Here is a 17,755-nt window from a genome sequence, read left to right on the forward strand (position 1 = left end):
GAGTGTTTCAATACTATTTGTACCATATAGTATGTCATCAATATAGCAAAAATTAATGAGCATATCATGAGCGAGAGGATATTCTTCCTTATGCATGTTTGCGAGTTCAATTAAACATCGTGTGCTAAGGAAGGTAGCTGGTTTCGTTCCATAGGTAACCGTTTCCAATTGTATACATTTTAACGGCTCCGAGGGAGAGTTGCGCCACAAAATATTTAATAAGAAAGTTTGGTTGGGGTTAATTCTGATTTGTCTATACATCTTTTTTATATCAGATGTGAACACATACTTAAAGAGTCTAAAATTGACTAAAGTGTCAAATAGTTCTGGTTGTGTGGTATAACCCTTTAACATAATATCATTAAGGCTAAAACCAGAAGTGGTTTTCATGGATGCGTCAAAAACTACGCGCAAACGAGTTGTGAGAGAAGTGTCTTTTTCTACACTGTGGTGAGGCAAGAAATATTTGTTTTCTGAGTGTACATTCTGCAGAGACAACGGAACATATTTTGCATGTCCTAATTCAACATATTCATCTATAAAAGATTTATATTGTTTGTAAAGAGAATCATTTTTTGAGAATTTGTTCTCCAAATTTAGAAATCGTCTTCGCGCCATTTGGAAAGAGTCGCCCAATTTATTATTTTCGTTAGGCGTGCATAGGGGTAAATCTACTTGGAACTGTCCATTCGGTAGGATTTGTGTTGTGGCTTTAAATATTTTCTCAGCCTTTTCATCATCAGGACTTAAATGCTTTATTTCGGGAACTTCTTCAATGTCCCAAAACCTTTGGAGAAGATTATTTATATTTTCTTCTTCAGTGTGAGATTGAACAAATAAAGAAATATGATTCGAGTGTGAATAGTTACAGTTTGAGTGAGAGTACATCTTTTTCTTAGATGAAACTTGTGGAGATAGGTTACCGAACATGACATATCCTAAATGAGTGTTTTGAAGCACTGGAAGACCTGCTCCAATATGAACTAAACCATCCTTTAATAGATCACAGTAAATTTCTGCACCTAATAAGAGATCGATTCTCCCTGGGGAGGAGTAAGAGGGATCACTGAGCTTTATGCCAGCTGGTATTTTTATTTTGCTACGATCTAGAGGTACCTGAGGTATTTTACGGGTAATATTATCCAAAACTGCACATGATACTTCAAATTTCATATCATTGTTTTTATATGGGAAAAATTCAATGTTTACCATTTCATTTGAGATGGAACAATTTTGAGAGATTGTGGAAATATGATTGTCCACTTTTAGAGTAAATTGTTACCAGCGCTGTGGCTAGCAAAACTTCGTTTTTTGGATTGAAAGTGGAGAGAGAAGAGATGCAAGATGAATTTTGACTTTGTGTGTCTGAGAGTAGACAATATTCATTTATCTGAGTGCTTAAGTGAGTAGAAGTGTTTGGTGATTCATTATATGAATGTGGAGAATGAATTCTTTGAGTAACTTGGGCATTATTACTTCTTTGAGGAGCATGAAAATGACTTTGAGAGATATGTGGTGCACTATGGCGAGTTTGTGAATCACCCTGTATACTTGCGGACGATTGAGAGGTTTGTGGTGCATTAAAGCGTGATTGTTGCCTATTGGCGTGACTTTGGTTACCATCATGTGAATTTGAAGCACTTTGATTGCTTCGAGTGGGAGAGAATAAATTATTTTCATGAGTGTGAGAAAAATTATTTTCTTCATGCAGAAGTGTATTGTGCTTTTTATTGCAAATTTTACATGTGTATTTAGAGATGCATTTATCAGTAAAATGTTTAGTGCCAAAACAGTTTCTGCAAAGCTGTGCTTGCTTTACAAAATTAAACCTTTCTCGAGAATTTGTGTCTTTAAATAAGTTACACTGATATATTTTATGACCAGTTTGTTTACAAAATATGCAATTTTCATAGTTAGATTTATTATTATTTATAGTGGAAATATGAGCAGTTTTTTGAGTGACTTTATTATTAAACTTTGACTGAGTTTCAGTGTAATTAAGTTTCTCTAAAACATCACATCTTTTTTCTAGAAATTCAAAAAATTAATTGAGTGTTGGAATATTCTTAGAACCTACTTCATATTCAAAATCCAAAAGCAAAATCTATTTTTTCTAAAAATATTTCTATTAAAAGGAGGTCCCAATGTTCAATTGTAACTTCAAGATTACTAAGAGCTTGAAGCGTTTGCTTCGTGTGTACAAGAAAATCTCTTAGTACCTGAGGAGTGCATTTAACTAGAGATTGAGACTTTAACAGCTTTTTTATAAGAGTACTAATCACTCGTGATTTGTCATCATATCTTTCTTTTAGGGTTTTTATAGCGATAGCAAAATTTGCATCTACTACTTCGATACTGCTAATTAAGTTTAAAGGTTCTCCTTTGAGGAAGGATTTTAAATATATAAACTTTTGTACATTATTTAAACTTGAATTGTTTGTGATCAGAGTTTCAAATAGTTGAAAAAATTCATTGAATTCTGAGAAATTGCCGGTAAAGGTTTTCATGCTAATTTCAGGAAGCCTCACACTGGAAACAGCATTATTATTTGAGCTAGGTACTTTATTTTCTGTTAAATTTAATTCTATTATTTTTCTTTGCAAACCTTTGAGTGTGTTGAAGTATTTTTCTTCAACATTTGCTCGATCAGCTGATTGTTGGTCGCTGTCATCAGTCTGTTCGATTTCTAATTGAATTTGTTCATATTGTGTGAAAAATTTAAAAAGTTTTTCTTTCCTATTTTCAAAATCAAGTATTTCGTTTTCTGTGTCTTTATTGGCTATAAACCATTCTGAGATACGTGTAATTGATGCTTTAAGTGATTTGCGCTTTTTCTTTAAAGCTTCCATATTTTATTTAAAAGTGAATTTATTTGCAAAAATATGCTGAGCGAGAAATAAGAGTGAATGATTTTGTTTAGTGTAAATGTCTTTTTCAACTAAGACGCGATTTTAATTTTAATAGAGTATTTTTACTAGAGTGATAAATAAATATTTTTCTTGAGAGCGGGCTGTGAGACAATCTGTATAATAAATAATTGTCAGCTATCTTTAGCGATATTGAGAAGAAAGATCTGTTGTCAAATCAAAGCCATTAGTTAATATAAATATTAATAAACAAATAAAAGTCGAGACAAATATCTACCAATATAAATTATGCGCATGCAGTAACTATAGAAAATATAGAAAGAGTTTTAACCTCACCAAATGTTTTTCAAGTATCCAATTTAATTACCGCTGTCGCTTACCAACACATAACGCACTTTTCACAAAACACACGTGTCTAATTTTGAACGAAGGTCAACTTGTGCAATCTTTCTTCTAGGGAAGAGAAACCATTATTCTTTCTTCCTGTTGCTCTCCGGCGTGTGTAATCCTTTTCTTTCTTCAGTCCTGTTTCATCAAATAATCTGTGCTCGATAGGACCACGAATTTGTGGGAGCCTTATGACTGGCTCCCTATATGAGAGGGTTGGAAATCTTTTGATTCCAAGCCTTACTTCAAAGGACTTGTGAGTGGATGTATCTCCATAGGTTTGGTTCTTCAGTGACCGTTGAAGGATAAGGATTGTTAATGTGAGCAAATATAACTCCAGAGAAATAAAGGCACTTTTAGTTTATCGACTTATAATTAACTATTTTTAGAGTAAAGAAGCCTCAATACGGACGTAGCTGACAGTACAATATCAAATAATTCTTTCTTTATCACACGTAAAAGAGAAAACCGTATTTATAAGAAAAATGCCCGATTTCGGCGTAGAGAAATATTTTATATATTGAATTGAGAGTGTTTTAAAATACACATGCCTCAAGGGCGTGTGAGAATGAACTAATAAAATACTACTTGATGCGTAAAAGTGAAGATTACGCCTCGTGTATTTAGGTGTGAAAACTATTTAAGAGGCTGTGGCGCCAATGAGTCGGCTATCCCGAGCAAACTTGATATTAGTGAATATTTTACTTATTCTACACTAAGAAAAGTGTAAAGAACTATATTTTTATTTTATATTTTAAAATGATATGTTCATTTCTGGAACAGTATGTATAAAAATGTCCAGTACCGTTTTTTAAATCGTGTATTTCCAACCCATATAACCACAACTGTCTGTAATAAAATATTTCTTGAACAGGTATAACATAATATAATAATAATAAGGGCATATTTTGAATATAGTCAAAAACTATTCCGCCAACATCTTCTCTTTCATGGCACAAGGTATAGATTTCCTTGAGTTTTGAGTAAAATTTGTTAGCTCTTCGTTTATGGATCACCAATTTGGCAGCGGTAACTCTCTTTACGTTTTCGTTTAAATTCTGTGCCCAACTCTTCGCATTGTCCGCAAACATCAAGTTGAGGCTGCCCAAAGTTGAATACAAAATTTTCTTTAAAAAATTTTAAATTAAATAATTCATATTTTACTGTTCTTGCTAAGTCTGGGTGTAGTTTTATAAGCAGATTATACATAATCTTAACGTTATGGTAGAATCAAGATAGGTGATAACTTTTGAACTGTAGTGAGATGTTTTTTGAGGAAACGATTCAATATATTGATGAATTTTTTCAAGAACCTCAGGCTGTAAAGTATGTGGTCGATTATTATGTTTAACACGTAGATCTCTAGGAGAACTTTGAGAAACAAACAATCTATTTAGCCGTTGTAGGCTAGAGTTCGAGATCAAATGCAAATTAAGAAAAGCTGTTTTACTGACAAAAGATCTTTCTACATCATAATAATTGATGTTATGTACAAGGACTCTTTGTTTCTTGACAGGTCAGGTTACCTCACCTGGCACATTTTTATTAATGTTCAGAATGGGCATTGTCATGTGCTTCACATGTTGGTACATATATTGTCTCTTGCTTTTTCAACATCAACAATCTTGTCGCTGTTACATGTCTCACGGTGTAGTGCCGTTTTGGCAATACCACCATCTTTGTTTTTATCTCAACGTACTCGTTATCCCCTTTAAAACGAGCCCTCATACCACGATAGGACCAATAGAAACGAATATATGACGTAATGCCCTTTTGGCATGCTTCGATGCGCACGACACATACTGCATTCAACCACATTTTCATCCCCTTTCCAGCGATACCTGACACGTCATCCTACGTTAAGCCGTTTGGCATATACGACCGGAGGTGCGATTTTAGAGGTTATAATTAGGGGATGAAGTTAGATCCCCTTATATATCTACTCAAAATCATTATGCAAAATCTATTAAATCCATTTTAATGACATTTGGTGGACTGTTGTATTATAAAGATTTTTTAGACAAATTATGAAGATTCTAAGTGCAATCTACGTTATTGAAAAACATTGAATAAGAAAAGGCTTTTCTCCCATTTTTGTTATATTAATTGCTATTTTACAGCAAGGGTAATACATTGGAATTTTAAATGTTTTACAATTAGAAAAAAAATCTATTTTTTTGGTAATTTTTAATATATTTTTTTTAATATTCACGACCTAGATAGAGAGGGAGGATAAGTAAATCATTATTACTAAAGTTATCATACAACTTTTTCTGAAAAAATCCGAATGCCACCTCTCACATCCAAATGTAGTCTTTTTTTTTCACAGATTCGCCCTGGTCTAATAAGAAAAACACAAAGTTTCGTTTGGATCTGGTGTTTAATTTCTTGTGTGGAACCTTCAGGTATCTGCTCGGGATTTTGTTTTTCGTCTTAATTTGTCATTGCCTGCCATTTGTTAAGTTCTAATTCGACTTCGCCTTTGCTAGTATTGTCTCTAACCTCTCAAACCAGATTATTTCTCATGATCACCCGATATTGATCAGCTACTCTATGTTCAGATACACAAATATGCAGTTGTTCACTAAAAAATTATACATTGAACTGCTTTTTATAGCCTATAGTATATTAACCAAGGTGTATCACCTCACCTCACACTACTTGGGTCATGTGTTGAGAGGTATAAAATATGAACTATTGATATGATTCTATGAATCTTTCGTGCGGTATTTCCCAAAGCTACAATTGCCATTTTTATTGCCAACCTTAAAAAAGAGACAGCGCAATAAGAAGAAGATTTTCTCACAATATACGCGCATAATATATAGATTACTTTACTTGGCCAATTATTCTTTCAGGTGAGCATAGGCTGATGTTCCAAGGTAGCACCTTCTATAAGTTGATCCCTTGGTGTTTAAAATACAAAACCTCAAACAATTTAGTGATTATTTTTCTTACAATTCACATATTAATTTAGATTTATTCGAGTCATTTTTAGTTTCAGAATATGTCGTTTATTATGATCTAAATTTTCGTTAAACACTATAGTTTTTTGTTTACATCGAATATTATAATCCAGATATAAAACTGGTATATGCAAAATTTTAAAATTTCCAATAATTAACATAACATCAGGTGGTCACCGTGTTTTCCAAGAAATATCTTTATAAAAATATTTATCTATATATATATATATATATCTTTATTTATAAATAACTCGTTGGCTGCGAACTGCAACATTCAAGAAATCGAGTCAGTAAAGTGACAATGAAGGGTGTGAATCTCTTGATCGGTGTATTATGCTTTTATTTAAACATTTCAAATGGAAATTCCCAAGGTAAGTCAGATTTAAGTATGATAGAGACTTGTGATTTTAATGTATTTTATAGTAAATATTGTTTGTATAAACATGCATTGTTATACTTATCAGATTAACTATCATAATATGCAAATGAATATTTCAAAATAGTATTTAATAATTTTCAATATCAAGTAATATATTATTATATTCCAAAAATTTTCGATTTAGTTTAATATCTAAATAGTTGGTAGTTTAGTTTTTATGGTTGAATCTACATAAAGTGTTAACTGGCCTTTTATCTTCATTGCAGGATGAACAATTTTCACGTTTTTTTGTTATTTACTAGCAGATTCCAGTCTCTGATTCCCAGTTTTTTGACATTACCCATAACTAAATCTCCCCATTTCATTCGTAATCTACTGTAGCTATTATTTACTTCTCTAATCCCATCACATGTTCTAAATACTCAAGTTTTCGTCTTTTGATAATATTATTTCCTGTCCTTTTAGTTACTTTTGCGTTTGCCATTCTTTGAAACCATATAATTCTTAGGATTCTTCTGTAACACCAAAATTCAAAGGCGACCAACTTGTTTATATGCTTTTGTTTTAGTGTCCAACCTTTCAAGCCATAAATAAGAGTAGAGGACAGGTGAGACCGAAGCATCCATAGGCGTAGCTCTAACATTGTAACCTTAGGTTCTAGCAACAAAGAAATTTTTTAAGTTTAATGAATAATGCACGTGCTATTCCAATACATGTCTTAATTTCTTGGGTCTGCATTTTTATAATATAATTCTGTTTATATTATGTCCAAAAACGTTTTAAGTGTGTGACTCATTAAAGCTATTATTCTGTGATCTGAGCAGGTTTTTGCATTGACTTTTTGGGAATTGCTACAAAGGTCGATCGCAGCTATTGTCTGGAGATTGTGTGCATGCACGCATGCAAGCAACGCACGCAGGCACGCACGCACGCAACATTAAACACTTCTATGTCAAATACAAATTGCAGTGTCATTATTCACGATTGAAAACAAAGTATCTGACCTCTGGCGGAATAAATTTAAACTACTAAAAGTGTTATAAACAAACCAAGACAGCTGTTGATTTGAAAAGAATTATTAAATTTTTTTAGTAAATTTCAGCATTATGACTATGTCACAGTATATTGCCAAAGAATATTCTTTATAAAGCAATATACTGTGACTACGTTAAAATATTTTAAATCAAATCGATATTGTTCTGTTCCTCAATGCAATTTAAGATCGACAAAAGATATTTCTCTATTTCTCTTTCCCAAACTGGAAAACTTGAGGAAAAAGATAAAATCATTATTAAAGAAAATATCACTATCATTAGGTCAATAACATACTGAGAATACATAATTTATTTTCTTGAATAACAGAAATACAAATACTTACCATGTTGGGATAGTATCGTGAGGTTTTTTCATCATGATTTTTATTATGGAATCTTCTAAAGACAAATCATGTGCTATGATCTTTTTTGACAGGTGACTCTCCAAGTTAAGGTTGATTTCATGTAATCAAATGAACTATCTTACAATAAACTCAACAAGTTATTTATTTATGTTAATATACAATAAAGTACTTACATGTCAAAAAATAGTATAAAATAAAAATTAACATATTAAAAACATAAGGCATAATATAAAATAATGCATATATTAGGTAGTAAGACAAACATTACACAAAACATTATACTCTGGTTTCCCAGGTATACACAAAATAGGATTCTGGATTCATCAATACACAAGCTAGTTCCAAATATTTTAGTTAAAATTTAAGAATTCATCACTTGAAAGCTGCTTCCCCTTCAACCAATGGTCTCTTTGCTTCACCACAATACTCAAAGATATCATTAGGCTAATTTCCATTTTTAAATGATAAAAATAACTCGCCTTAAACCAAACTAAACATGCAAAAGCAATGGTAAAAATTAGTTGTTTATACCATTTATATCGGAAATTAAACACTGCAATCGACCTGCCCTCTACATTCAGTTTCAATCGCGAATTCTATCACTCGGTATTACAACTTCTGCCACAGTTTAATACTATGCTTCTACTACGTTATTTTTCATTTCGCTGTCAGTAATAATGCTAACTTCATTCCTAATAAGGTCCTGAAACTACTTTCTTGTATGCCTAACTTAAAAATTATGTTATGCATGGGATTAAGCCACAATTATCGGTTGTAATGAAAATTACATTTTTAATTAAGTAGTGTTTGATTTTCAGTCTGGAAATCGTTTTCAAAAAAGATTAATATACAAATTCTGAAAAATGTATAACAAAGTTTTTGTTATTGGTTATGACGTGTCATTGTAAAATTGACGTGCTGGACCTCAATCTTGTAGGCAAACAGCGTCCAATGGCTGTACAAAATCTGAAAGTGATGTTTTTACCCTAAGAATATCAAATTCTGACTGTGTTTGTGTATCTTTGTGTAAAAATCTGTATCATAATTGTGGTTGAGTGTAAATTGAGTGAAATAATAATTGTAAAATAAATAAAAATAAAAAAAATAGATTTTGTGTTCATGTGTATTGTGGGTTGCATGTATGTTTTGTGTAGGATTGTAGATGATGTTTTTCGACCACCTCCTCATTACTCCGTTATTGTAGGTATATTCTTGTTGTTGATGTCTGCTTTTACCACTGGCAACCAAAGCCTGCTGCATTCTGATGATGGCTTTGCTATACATTTTTCTTCATTCAGTAGGACGAGAGCTACTTCTTTGACTTTTCTCTTTTTCTTGTCTGTTTCTTTCATGATTATTAATGCATCTTTCCATTGAGGTTTGTGCTCGTTGTCCCAGGCATGTTTGCATATCTGGGATTTATCGAAGTATATGTTGTTGATGTATGTTTTATGCCCATTCATTTTGAAACTTGGTGATCTTGCGGTTTCACCCTCGCAGAAATGGTTGCATTCACAGGGTATTTTATAGAAGCAGTTCATTCATTCCTAATGTTATTTTTTCCTACATACCACAACTTGTATTGCTCACATATCGAAACTGTCAATGTATATGTCAAACATAAAAGTTTTGTTTATTTTAGGTCGATCTCCAGGAACCACCGCCAATGAAAGTAAGTTTGCAGAATTTATAACCACGATATTAATGATAATATACTTTTTCACGTTTTAGTGTGTAAAAGATATACAGAAGATGCGAAAAAGAATAATATGTGTCCTGCTTCGCTTTCTACTGCTTCGAAATCTCCTAAAAGTTTAGCGGGAAAGGGCGAATTTCCTCATATGGTAAATATTTTTGTTTTGAGTTAGTTTTCTTGCACATTGTTTTTCTCCTCTACTTGCTTTTTAACCATTTTTCATAAATTACTATAAATATACTGTTTACTTCGCAGAAATGATCATCTCTAAACTCATTCTCTAATTTTTCCTTGTTTTATTGGCATTACTAACATTTGGTTTTATATCCTACTTTTTATATATTTATACTAAACCAAACTATATTTATACTAAATTATTATGACCAAATCTTAATCTTATTTGTACATTTTAGGTAGAAATCGGTTATAGGCATAATAATGGATATATGTGGTTAGCTAGTGGTTTTATAATTAGCAAAAATTTCGTTCTGACTATAGCGTATGTTCCTAAACCTGAAGAATTGTAAGTATATATATTTAATACTCCTATGTATTAATATCTTCGAAATAAAAAAAGATATATACATATATTTAAACCTAGAGCTAAGATTCATACTATTATAAAAATTAATATTAAACTCACCAGTCTTCCGGGTTGAATCGCGTTGATTTCCATTGCGCCGAGCTTTCGACATCCTCTCTGATGTCTTTCTCAGGGCTTTCGAGGTCTCAGTCTCCCGAGCCGCCAGACATTACAACATTGATCACTATTCACTTCACTACTACGACTGGGAACAGGGGACTGTTCATTTATAAAGTCGAAAGTGATGTAGCCTGGGTGGAAATTGGCGTGGGGGTTACAGTGGGAATTGGCGCGGGATTTGGCACGAAAATTTCCGACAGTGAGATTTTGATTCGAGGATGGAGGGGATGATAGTTTCTTTATGAGAGGTCTTCATGTAGAAGGTAACTAGCAAAATCTGCTATCGCTTTATTGAATTAAATGGCCAAATATATGGCCTAGGAGGACAAATTCGTTAAGCTAATACAAATTCAAACTCGGAAAGTCCAACGAATGTCTCCTGCGAAATGTGTAAAATATTTAAGTCAATAAAGCGATAGCAGCTTTTGCTAGAAGATTTTCTGAGTTTGAATTTGTATCAGCAAAAGTGTCTCCAGTTGAGTTATGTAAACTCGATATAGGGCTTTTATCTGATCTGAGTAAGAGATGATATATATCACTCAGGTTCTTCTTCTTTTTATGTACACATGACGGTCTGTTGTTCAATGTACCTCCAGTAAGTTGTCGTTCCATCGTCTTCGTAGTCGTCCTACTGATCGTTTTCCTATTAGGGAACCCTCTCCTGCCGTCTACTACTCTACTACTCTATTTGTTGCCATTCGGCTTATATTATTGTTCCATTCTACTCTTCTATTTCTTACCCAGTTCTTAATGTTCTCCACCTTGTGTCGTATTTCTAGCTCTGTCCCTTAGTGTCTTACGATCAATTGTTCTAAGTGTTTTCATCTCTGCTGTTTCTAATATCCCTTTTGTCCTGTCTGTGTCAGGTCGTGTTTCTGACGCGTATGTCATTATTGGTCCGATGACTGTTTTGTAAATTCAACCTTTCATTTCTTTTCCGATATTTTTATTTCTCCATATTGTTTCAATCAGGCAACCTGCGACTCTATTTGCTCTATTTACTTAATCTTGTTCTTCAGTTTCGAGCTTTTAGTAGGTAGATAATGTGATGTTAAATTTTCTGGCGGTTATATTAAATTGGTGCAGCATATGTTGTAAATCAACTTCAATTTGAAAGCGTAGTATTGCGTCGTCTACATAGCAGATTATTTTAAGTCAGTTTTATCCCATTTGGTGTTTTTTTTAGTTCTTATCCTCGTAAGGGAGGTATAAGGATGCTTGATCCCCATTCTTGAGGAATTCTGTTTTGGTCTATAATTTTTTGGATTAGTTTTAATACCGGGACGCCGTCGTATCTCGTGGTTGAAAAATCTCCGACAATGGTTTGGGATGACCTCAGCGGAGCTGTTTCGCAGAGCAGTCAACAAAACCATGATAGCCTTGATGATCGCCAACATCCGGACCGGATAAGGCACTGAAGAAGAAGAAGAAGTTTTAATATTTGTTTGGTCAGATCTGGTCCTCCTTATTTTAGGAGTTCATTCGGTATTCTTTCCTCTCCTGGTGATTTTCTATTTGTTAATTTCCTTAGTGCTTTCTTTACCTCTTCCTCCTCAATATTTAGTTCTCCGTTTGTCATCACCTTTGGCGTTGGTGGTTCATTATCATCACCATTAGCAAATAGGGATTGAAAGTATGCCCATGTTTCGTTCTGAATGTGTTTCGTTTTTATCAGTTCGTTCATCTCAGATTCTTAATATCATCTTTAACGTTAATAAATCATTAATGAAAATGTAGAATATTTCAAGAAATTCTCTTTAGAATTTGATATTTTCATGATGAAAAACGGTGGTATTATCAAAGTCCATGGAATGATCTGTGGAATAGACGTGTTTACTTATGCACAACGGTTTGGAAGAAGACTTGAAACACTTTTATGTAGAGTGATCCTAGATTGGAGTAGTTGAGCAGTTTGACCAATGTACAACTTATCACATGAAGAACAAGGAATGCTGGAAATAATATAACTAAGCTTATCTTTTTCTGTTTTATCCTTAATTTTTAATAATTTTTTTAATAATTGTTAAAACTGATCTGTGAGCCACATTGATTTTAAAACAATGATCATGTTGCTATTTTCTAAATTATTTAATATTCTAGTCAACCTCGGTCTAATATCTTTGATATAAGGTATTGACAAATATCTATTTAAAGTTGGAGTATGAGACATCGTTGCTTAAGCCACCAGGATTAACAGTATTAATATGGACTGTGTTAAACAAGATCTCATTAATATGCTTGGGCAAGAATTGGTGATAAATAATTTGTTTAGCAATTTACGGATTTTTGTTATGGAATGAAGGATCTGATAATTTGGTACTTTTGCTTTTCATTTGTTCATTAAGTTGGCTTTGGTTGAGTATTTGTGATATGAATGGTAGTTTAAATACCTCCCTGAATAAATAGGTTTAACGTTGATCTAATCGACTATTGAGTTATTTTTCAAATTTTTTAACTGTTTTTTAACTGCTTTATGTACCTATGCTAATAATGGGCTAGTGTAAAAGGTGTATTGAGTTTTGATTATTTATTTCAAAGATTATTATTTTTTTATTGCAATCTTTTCCATTGACAAATTATTTGATTCTAAATTGTAAAAAAATGTGATGGAAAGCTTATAAAAAGATCGATATAACTTTTTTTTATATATTTATACGGTAATTGGTTAAAAAAATATGCATTTTCTTCTAAATATTTTCTAGAAGAGGCGCAGCACCGGTAATAATTAGAGCTGGAGTAACAGATCACAACGATCTGACGAATGAACAATTAAGAACCATTGAATCTGTAATAGTTCATCCTCAGTACAATCCGCCAATCCTGAGATACAACGATATTGCACTTATTAAAGTTAAGGAAGATTTTAAATTTAATAAGTTTGTAAGTCCAGTATGTTTATACACCAGCGACAAACTCCCAGGTGGAAATGTTATTCACTCGGGTAAGTCAAAATTCTCAATCTTAGATTATTGTAAGAATTTTTTTTTAGATATATATATATATATATATATATATATATATACATATATATATTATATATGTATGTATTTTATATCACGAAACAATTTTTGTGAAAAACAATTGATTGAAAACAACAAATTGTACAACGCGAAACAATTGCTACAATTTTAATTAAGTATACTGAAAAAAATAAAGAACGACAGATTGTTTTATATGATTGGTAACTGCCGACTCATTGGGAATGTGTAAAAACCTCGGGTACCGCTGACTCTGCTGCTACTGCATGTACAGGGATCCTTATCAGCTCTGGTAGTTAAAAGTTGAAACCTAATACTCTGAGAATCATCGTTATTAGTAACATTGGTAGGTACAATACATTTAACAGCTCCCCCTTCTAGATGAAAGTTGATGCGTGGTAGCAATCTTCGTCTGCAGGGGCCTTAGGCCGGTTTTCAAGCTACATCTTGTACGTTTTGTTGAATAGGGCAAATCCTATACATTAAAAGAAATGATGTCAGATCGCAGAAATGATGGGAGAAGAATAGTTTTGCGAGAACTGACAGGATAAAACGTTATGTGAAAATACAAGTTCAGATGCGATCTTGACTCAGTTGAGGACTAGCTCCACTGCAGTTCATTTTTCCCAAAAAAAAAGCCTAATAATGTCAGATTTGCTGCAAAGCATCCACGATTTTCTCGGGGAATTTATTGAATTGTATAAAAGTTTTTAAGTAGTTCTGTTTTAAAACCAAGTAGATTGCATTACAGGTTTCAGGAATTATTTGGCTTAATGCTGGTTTGGATATTATGGTTGTAAACTCCAAGTCCTTGAGGCTGCGTCCTGTTGCAAGATATCTGAGAATTGCTGTGTGTTTTTCATGGGGTGAAATGGCACTTCTCCTGCAGGTGTCTTGTTTCAATATGCATGATGTTACCAAATCTAGCAATTGACAATAGGCTGAGGTGTCCATTCGCAAATAATTGCGCCAGTCATCTGGTTCGCCTCTCAGTTCTTTTAGTAACGAAACGTGGGAATACTGGTTTCTTTTTAGAAGCCCACTCTCCTGACCATCTTGTTTTTTCCCTCTTCATCCCCTTTTTTCTCAGTCGTAGTAGCGTTATAGTTGAAAAAAATAAAAGAAAGCAGCCGTGTTTCCTTCATAATAAAAAAATCACTAAACAAACTTCACACAACTCAAGACTCTGAATTAGAAATGAGAATGAAAACGGAAGGTAAAACGTAGTGTGTATACACTGGACAAAACGTACATTTTGTCGTACGTTTTATATGACCCACAAAACGTACAAGAAAACGTATCGTTAAAACCGACCTTAGGCTGTCTGTTTGTTGGTATTCAGTTGGATCTACTCTTCTTCGTCTATGTCTTCATCGTCTGGATGTCTTGGTGGAGAGGGCGGATGGTCATTGTCATTGGTATTACCAATTCCTATTTTGTATCTGTACTTAGATCTGCATTTACATATGACTTAAAAAACAACAAGAGTCAAAATGACGACTATTGTTAAGATCGTAAACCAGGTCAGATGTTTGTTGACGAATGGTTCATTGATAAGTTTGTCGAGTTCTTCACAATACTGATAGATTTTGTGATGGGCTATCTCGAGGTATTCAGTATTGATCTTGCTAAGCTTCAGTGGTTTTAAGTCGGGAAGATAAATCTTATCTGGGAAGTGTTTGCAGCGGTTGAATGGTATTTGGACTGGGTGATTTCTGTAAGTAACATTGTCGTGGACGTCGATCTTGCACTACCAATAAAAGCATCGCACGTGGGTTGTAGCTTGAGTACATGGTTGGTGTGGATGATCTCCGATTTGACGTCTCTGAACTCGCATTCGATGGTAATAGGCAGGGGGTCAGAAACTATTGTGAGCCACAGGTTCATGTTGATCTTATGGACGTTGTAATCTTTGGCGAATCGTTGTAATCGCTATTGATCGGGTATGGAAGTGTGTTGTAACAGATCTTGGTTCGAGCTCATAAGGATTTGCATGACTCAAGACTATTTATTGGAAGGTATAACAATCAATCGAGACGATATAAAGTATATTGTTGTGCATCAGTTAAAGGAATATTTAAGACAAATACAATTCTTGTGTCTAGTTAATAGGCTTATAATTCGATAATATCCAGATATTGAGCTAGATTCGAAGTATAGATTGATAATGGAAGATTATTTTTTTGTAATGATTATGATATAGGCCTAAGCGATTCAATTAAATTAAACAAGGTGATGATTGAGCTATGTAATATTTTTAATCGAGCAAAATCAAAACAAATAAACAAAATTCTTACTCTAAAAAGGCGGCAACCCTGTAAACAATTTTGCCAAATGCTGAACCGTCATTCAAGTTTGAAGTATTCCCATATCATTGGCGGACGATTGTCTTATCTATTTAATTAAAATTATTATTTTGTGAAAAATTAAACTTAAACAGTTATTTCATAAAATTTATAGTATTAATAATAAATTTTTTTTGGATATTTAATCAGTATAATTCTAAAATACTCAATATAATCACGATTACAGTTTTCATATTCTTATACCATGTTGACGCCTATAAAAGATCGAGCAGTTCCGTGTGGGTGTCGTTTTATTAGCTGTGCTACTTTCTAGCTAAATATTTACGATATTGTCCCCATCCTCATGCGAAATTAAAGTCTTTTGTGTATTTTTTATTTTAGTTTTTTATTCTATTTTACTTTTCCTGTTTTGTAGGCTGGGGTCCAACTGACAGAAGTGGAAAGCGACAAACGCACATGTTAAAAGTTTTCAATCATTTCGATGATAATTTTGCGAAATGCAACAGCACTTATTATCATCTACTGGCTGGAGTACCACAAGGTTTACACAAAAATGAGATGATCTGTGTCGGAAGAAATTATTTTGACGATTGTCAGGTACATATATGTAATCTATCTATAGGTATCTCTCACATAAGATGAATTAGTTTTTTTTTATATACTTACTAAGTGAGGATGTTTGTCAAGTAAGTTTCTAACAATTTTATGGCATCTTACGTAAGACTTCAGCTTTCTACTCTCTAAAGGAGGACACTAAAGACGTAACGTCTAAGAATTTTTATGCTTATATTGATACTTAAAGATAAGTTGCAGATAATCTTTCTAAGACTATTAAAATAGCTTCTGACCTTTTCAATACGAGTTTTTATTTCGTAGCTATGATCCCATGTATCCCTAATATTGCAGTCCAGATAGCATATTTTCTCCACACTTTCTAACGGTGTATTGTTCATTATAATTTGGTCGTTTATGTTGGTGTTCTTACTAATGATCATTAATTTTGTCTTCTTATAATTATTTTTAGCCCATATTTGTAACGTGTTTCTACAACATTATCCACCAGGCTTTAGAGCCGTTGTGCACTCTCTGCCAGCAATACGGTAACATCTGCATATCTAATATTGTTTATAAGTTGGCCATTTACTGCAATACCATCTTCTGATTTATCCAAGGCTTCTCTAAAAATGTTTTCAGAGTACATGTTTAATATTGCTGGTAGCAGTATGCAACCCTGTCGAACTCATTTTTCGACTGTGAAGATCTCGGACTACAAGAAGTTTCAGTTCCCATGCAGAAATCCTGCGTATGATCAGCATGGTAAAACTCAGTGGTAATAGGAAACAACAAAAAACATATTGGGAGATGTTACTGTGTTGTAAGGTCTGTGTAGGTATTTGTTAAATGTTTCTTTACATTTTAGGGTGATTCTGGAAGCCCCTTGCAGGTTTATCGCAAGGACAGCAGCAACACAAATTGCATGTACGATGTAGTAGGAATCTCAGCGTTCGGATATGGCTGTGGCTGGACCAAAGACCCACAAGTTTTTACTAGCGTATCCTATTTTATCAAATGGATTGAAGATAATGTGTGGCCTTAGAAGTAGACTTAAAAATGACTTAAATTTTATACAATAAATGATGTTAATGGTTTTCAAAAATTTTGCAAAATAAAGTTGTATCATTGAGAATGTTTTAATAATTTATTTTTAATGTGTATTCAAGTGTGTTGAGATTTTCTAATCATACAGATATTTTCAATCTCCAGATGGTGAATGAATCGTATCATTAAATAGAGATATACTATTCTTTCTTCGGCATATTATTTTACATATTTTCCTAGTCTATATTCTTGAATTAGGTACCTGTTCTATATCCAATTATTAAAAACATTTTTCTTCTACATTCCTCGATTCTATTAAATTAGTCTTTGCAGTAATTAGTTGTAATTTGCATCTTTTCATCAAATTTTATGGTCTTCGATCTTATATCTGTAGGTTTCGAATAATAGCAAGGCTGAATGCGTTTACATTTTATAGGAGGTCTGGGTTCAGTAGGAGGTGCCACCAATTTGTTTC

General features: G+C 33.0%; 1 protein-coding gene across 1 annotated transcript; it reads left to right on the forward strand.

The window, feature by feature from the left end:
* Positions 1-6,455: 6,455 nt before the first annotated feature.
* LOC140435213 (trypsin-1-like) lies at positions 6,456-17,368 on the forward strand. Its single transcript, XM_072524008.1, has 7 exons — positions 6,456-6,591; positions 9,641-9,670; positions 9,730-9,842; positions 10,108-10,217; positions 13,100-13,338; positions 16,097-16,278; positions 17,102-17,368. The coding sequence occupies exons 1-7, from the start codon at positions 6,522-6,524 to the stop codon at positions 17,276-17,278; spliced, it is 921 nt and encodes a 306-aa protein (XP_072380109.1). The 5' UTR covers positions 6,456-6,521; the 3' UTR covers positions 17,279-17,368.
* The last annotated feature ends 387 nt before the right edge of the window (positions 17,369-17,755 follow it).

This window comes from Diabrotica undecimpunctata, chromosome 2, assembly GCF_040954645.1.
Source record: "Diabrotica undecimpunctata isolate CICGRU chromosome 2, icDiaUnde3, whole genome shotgun sequence".
NCBI lineage: Eukaryota > Metazoa > Arthropoda > Insecta > Coleoptera > Chrysomelidae > Diabrotica > Diabrotica undecimpunctata.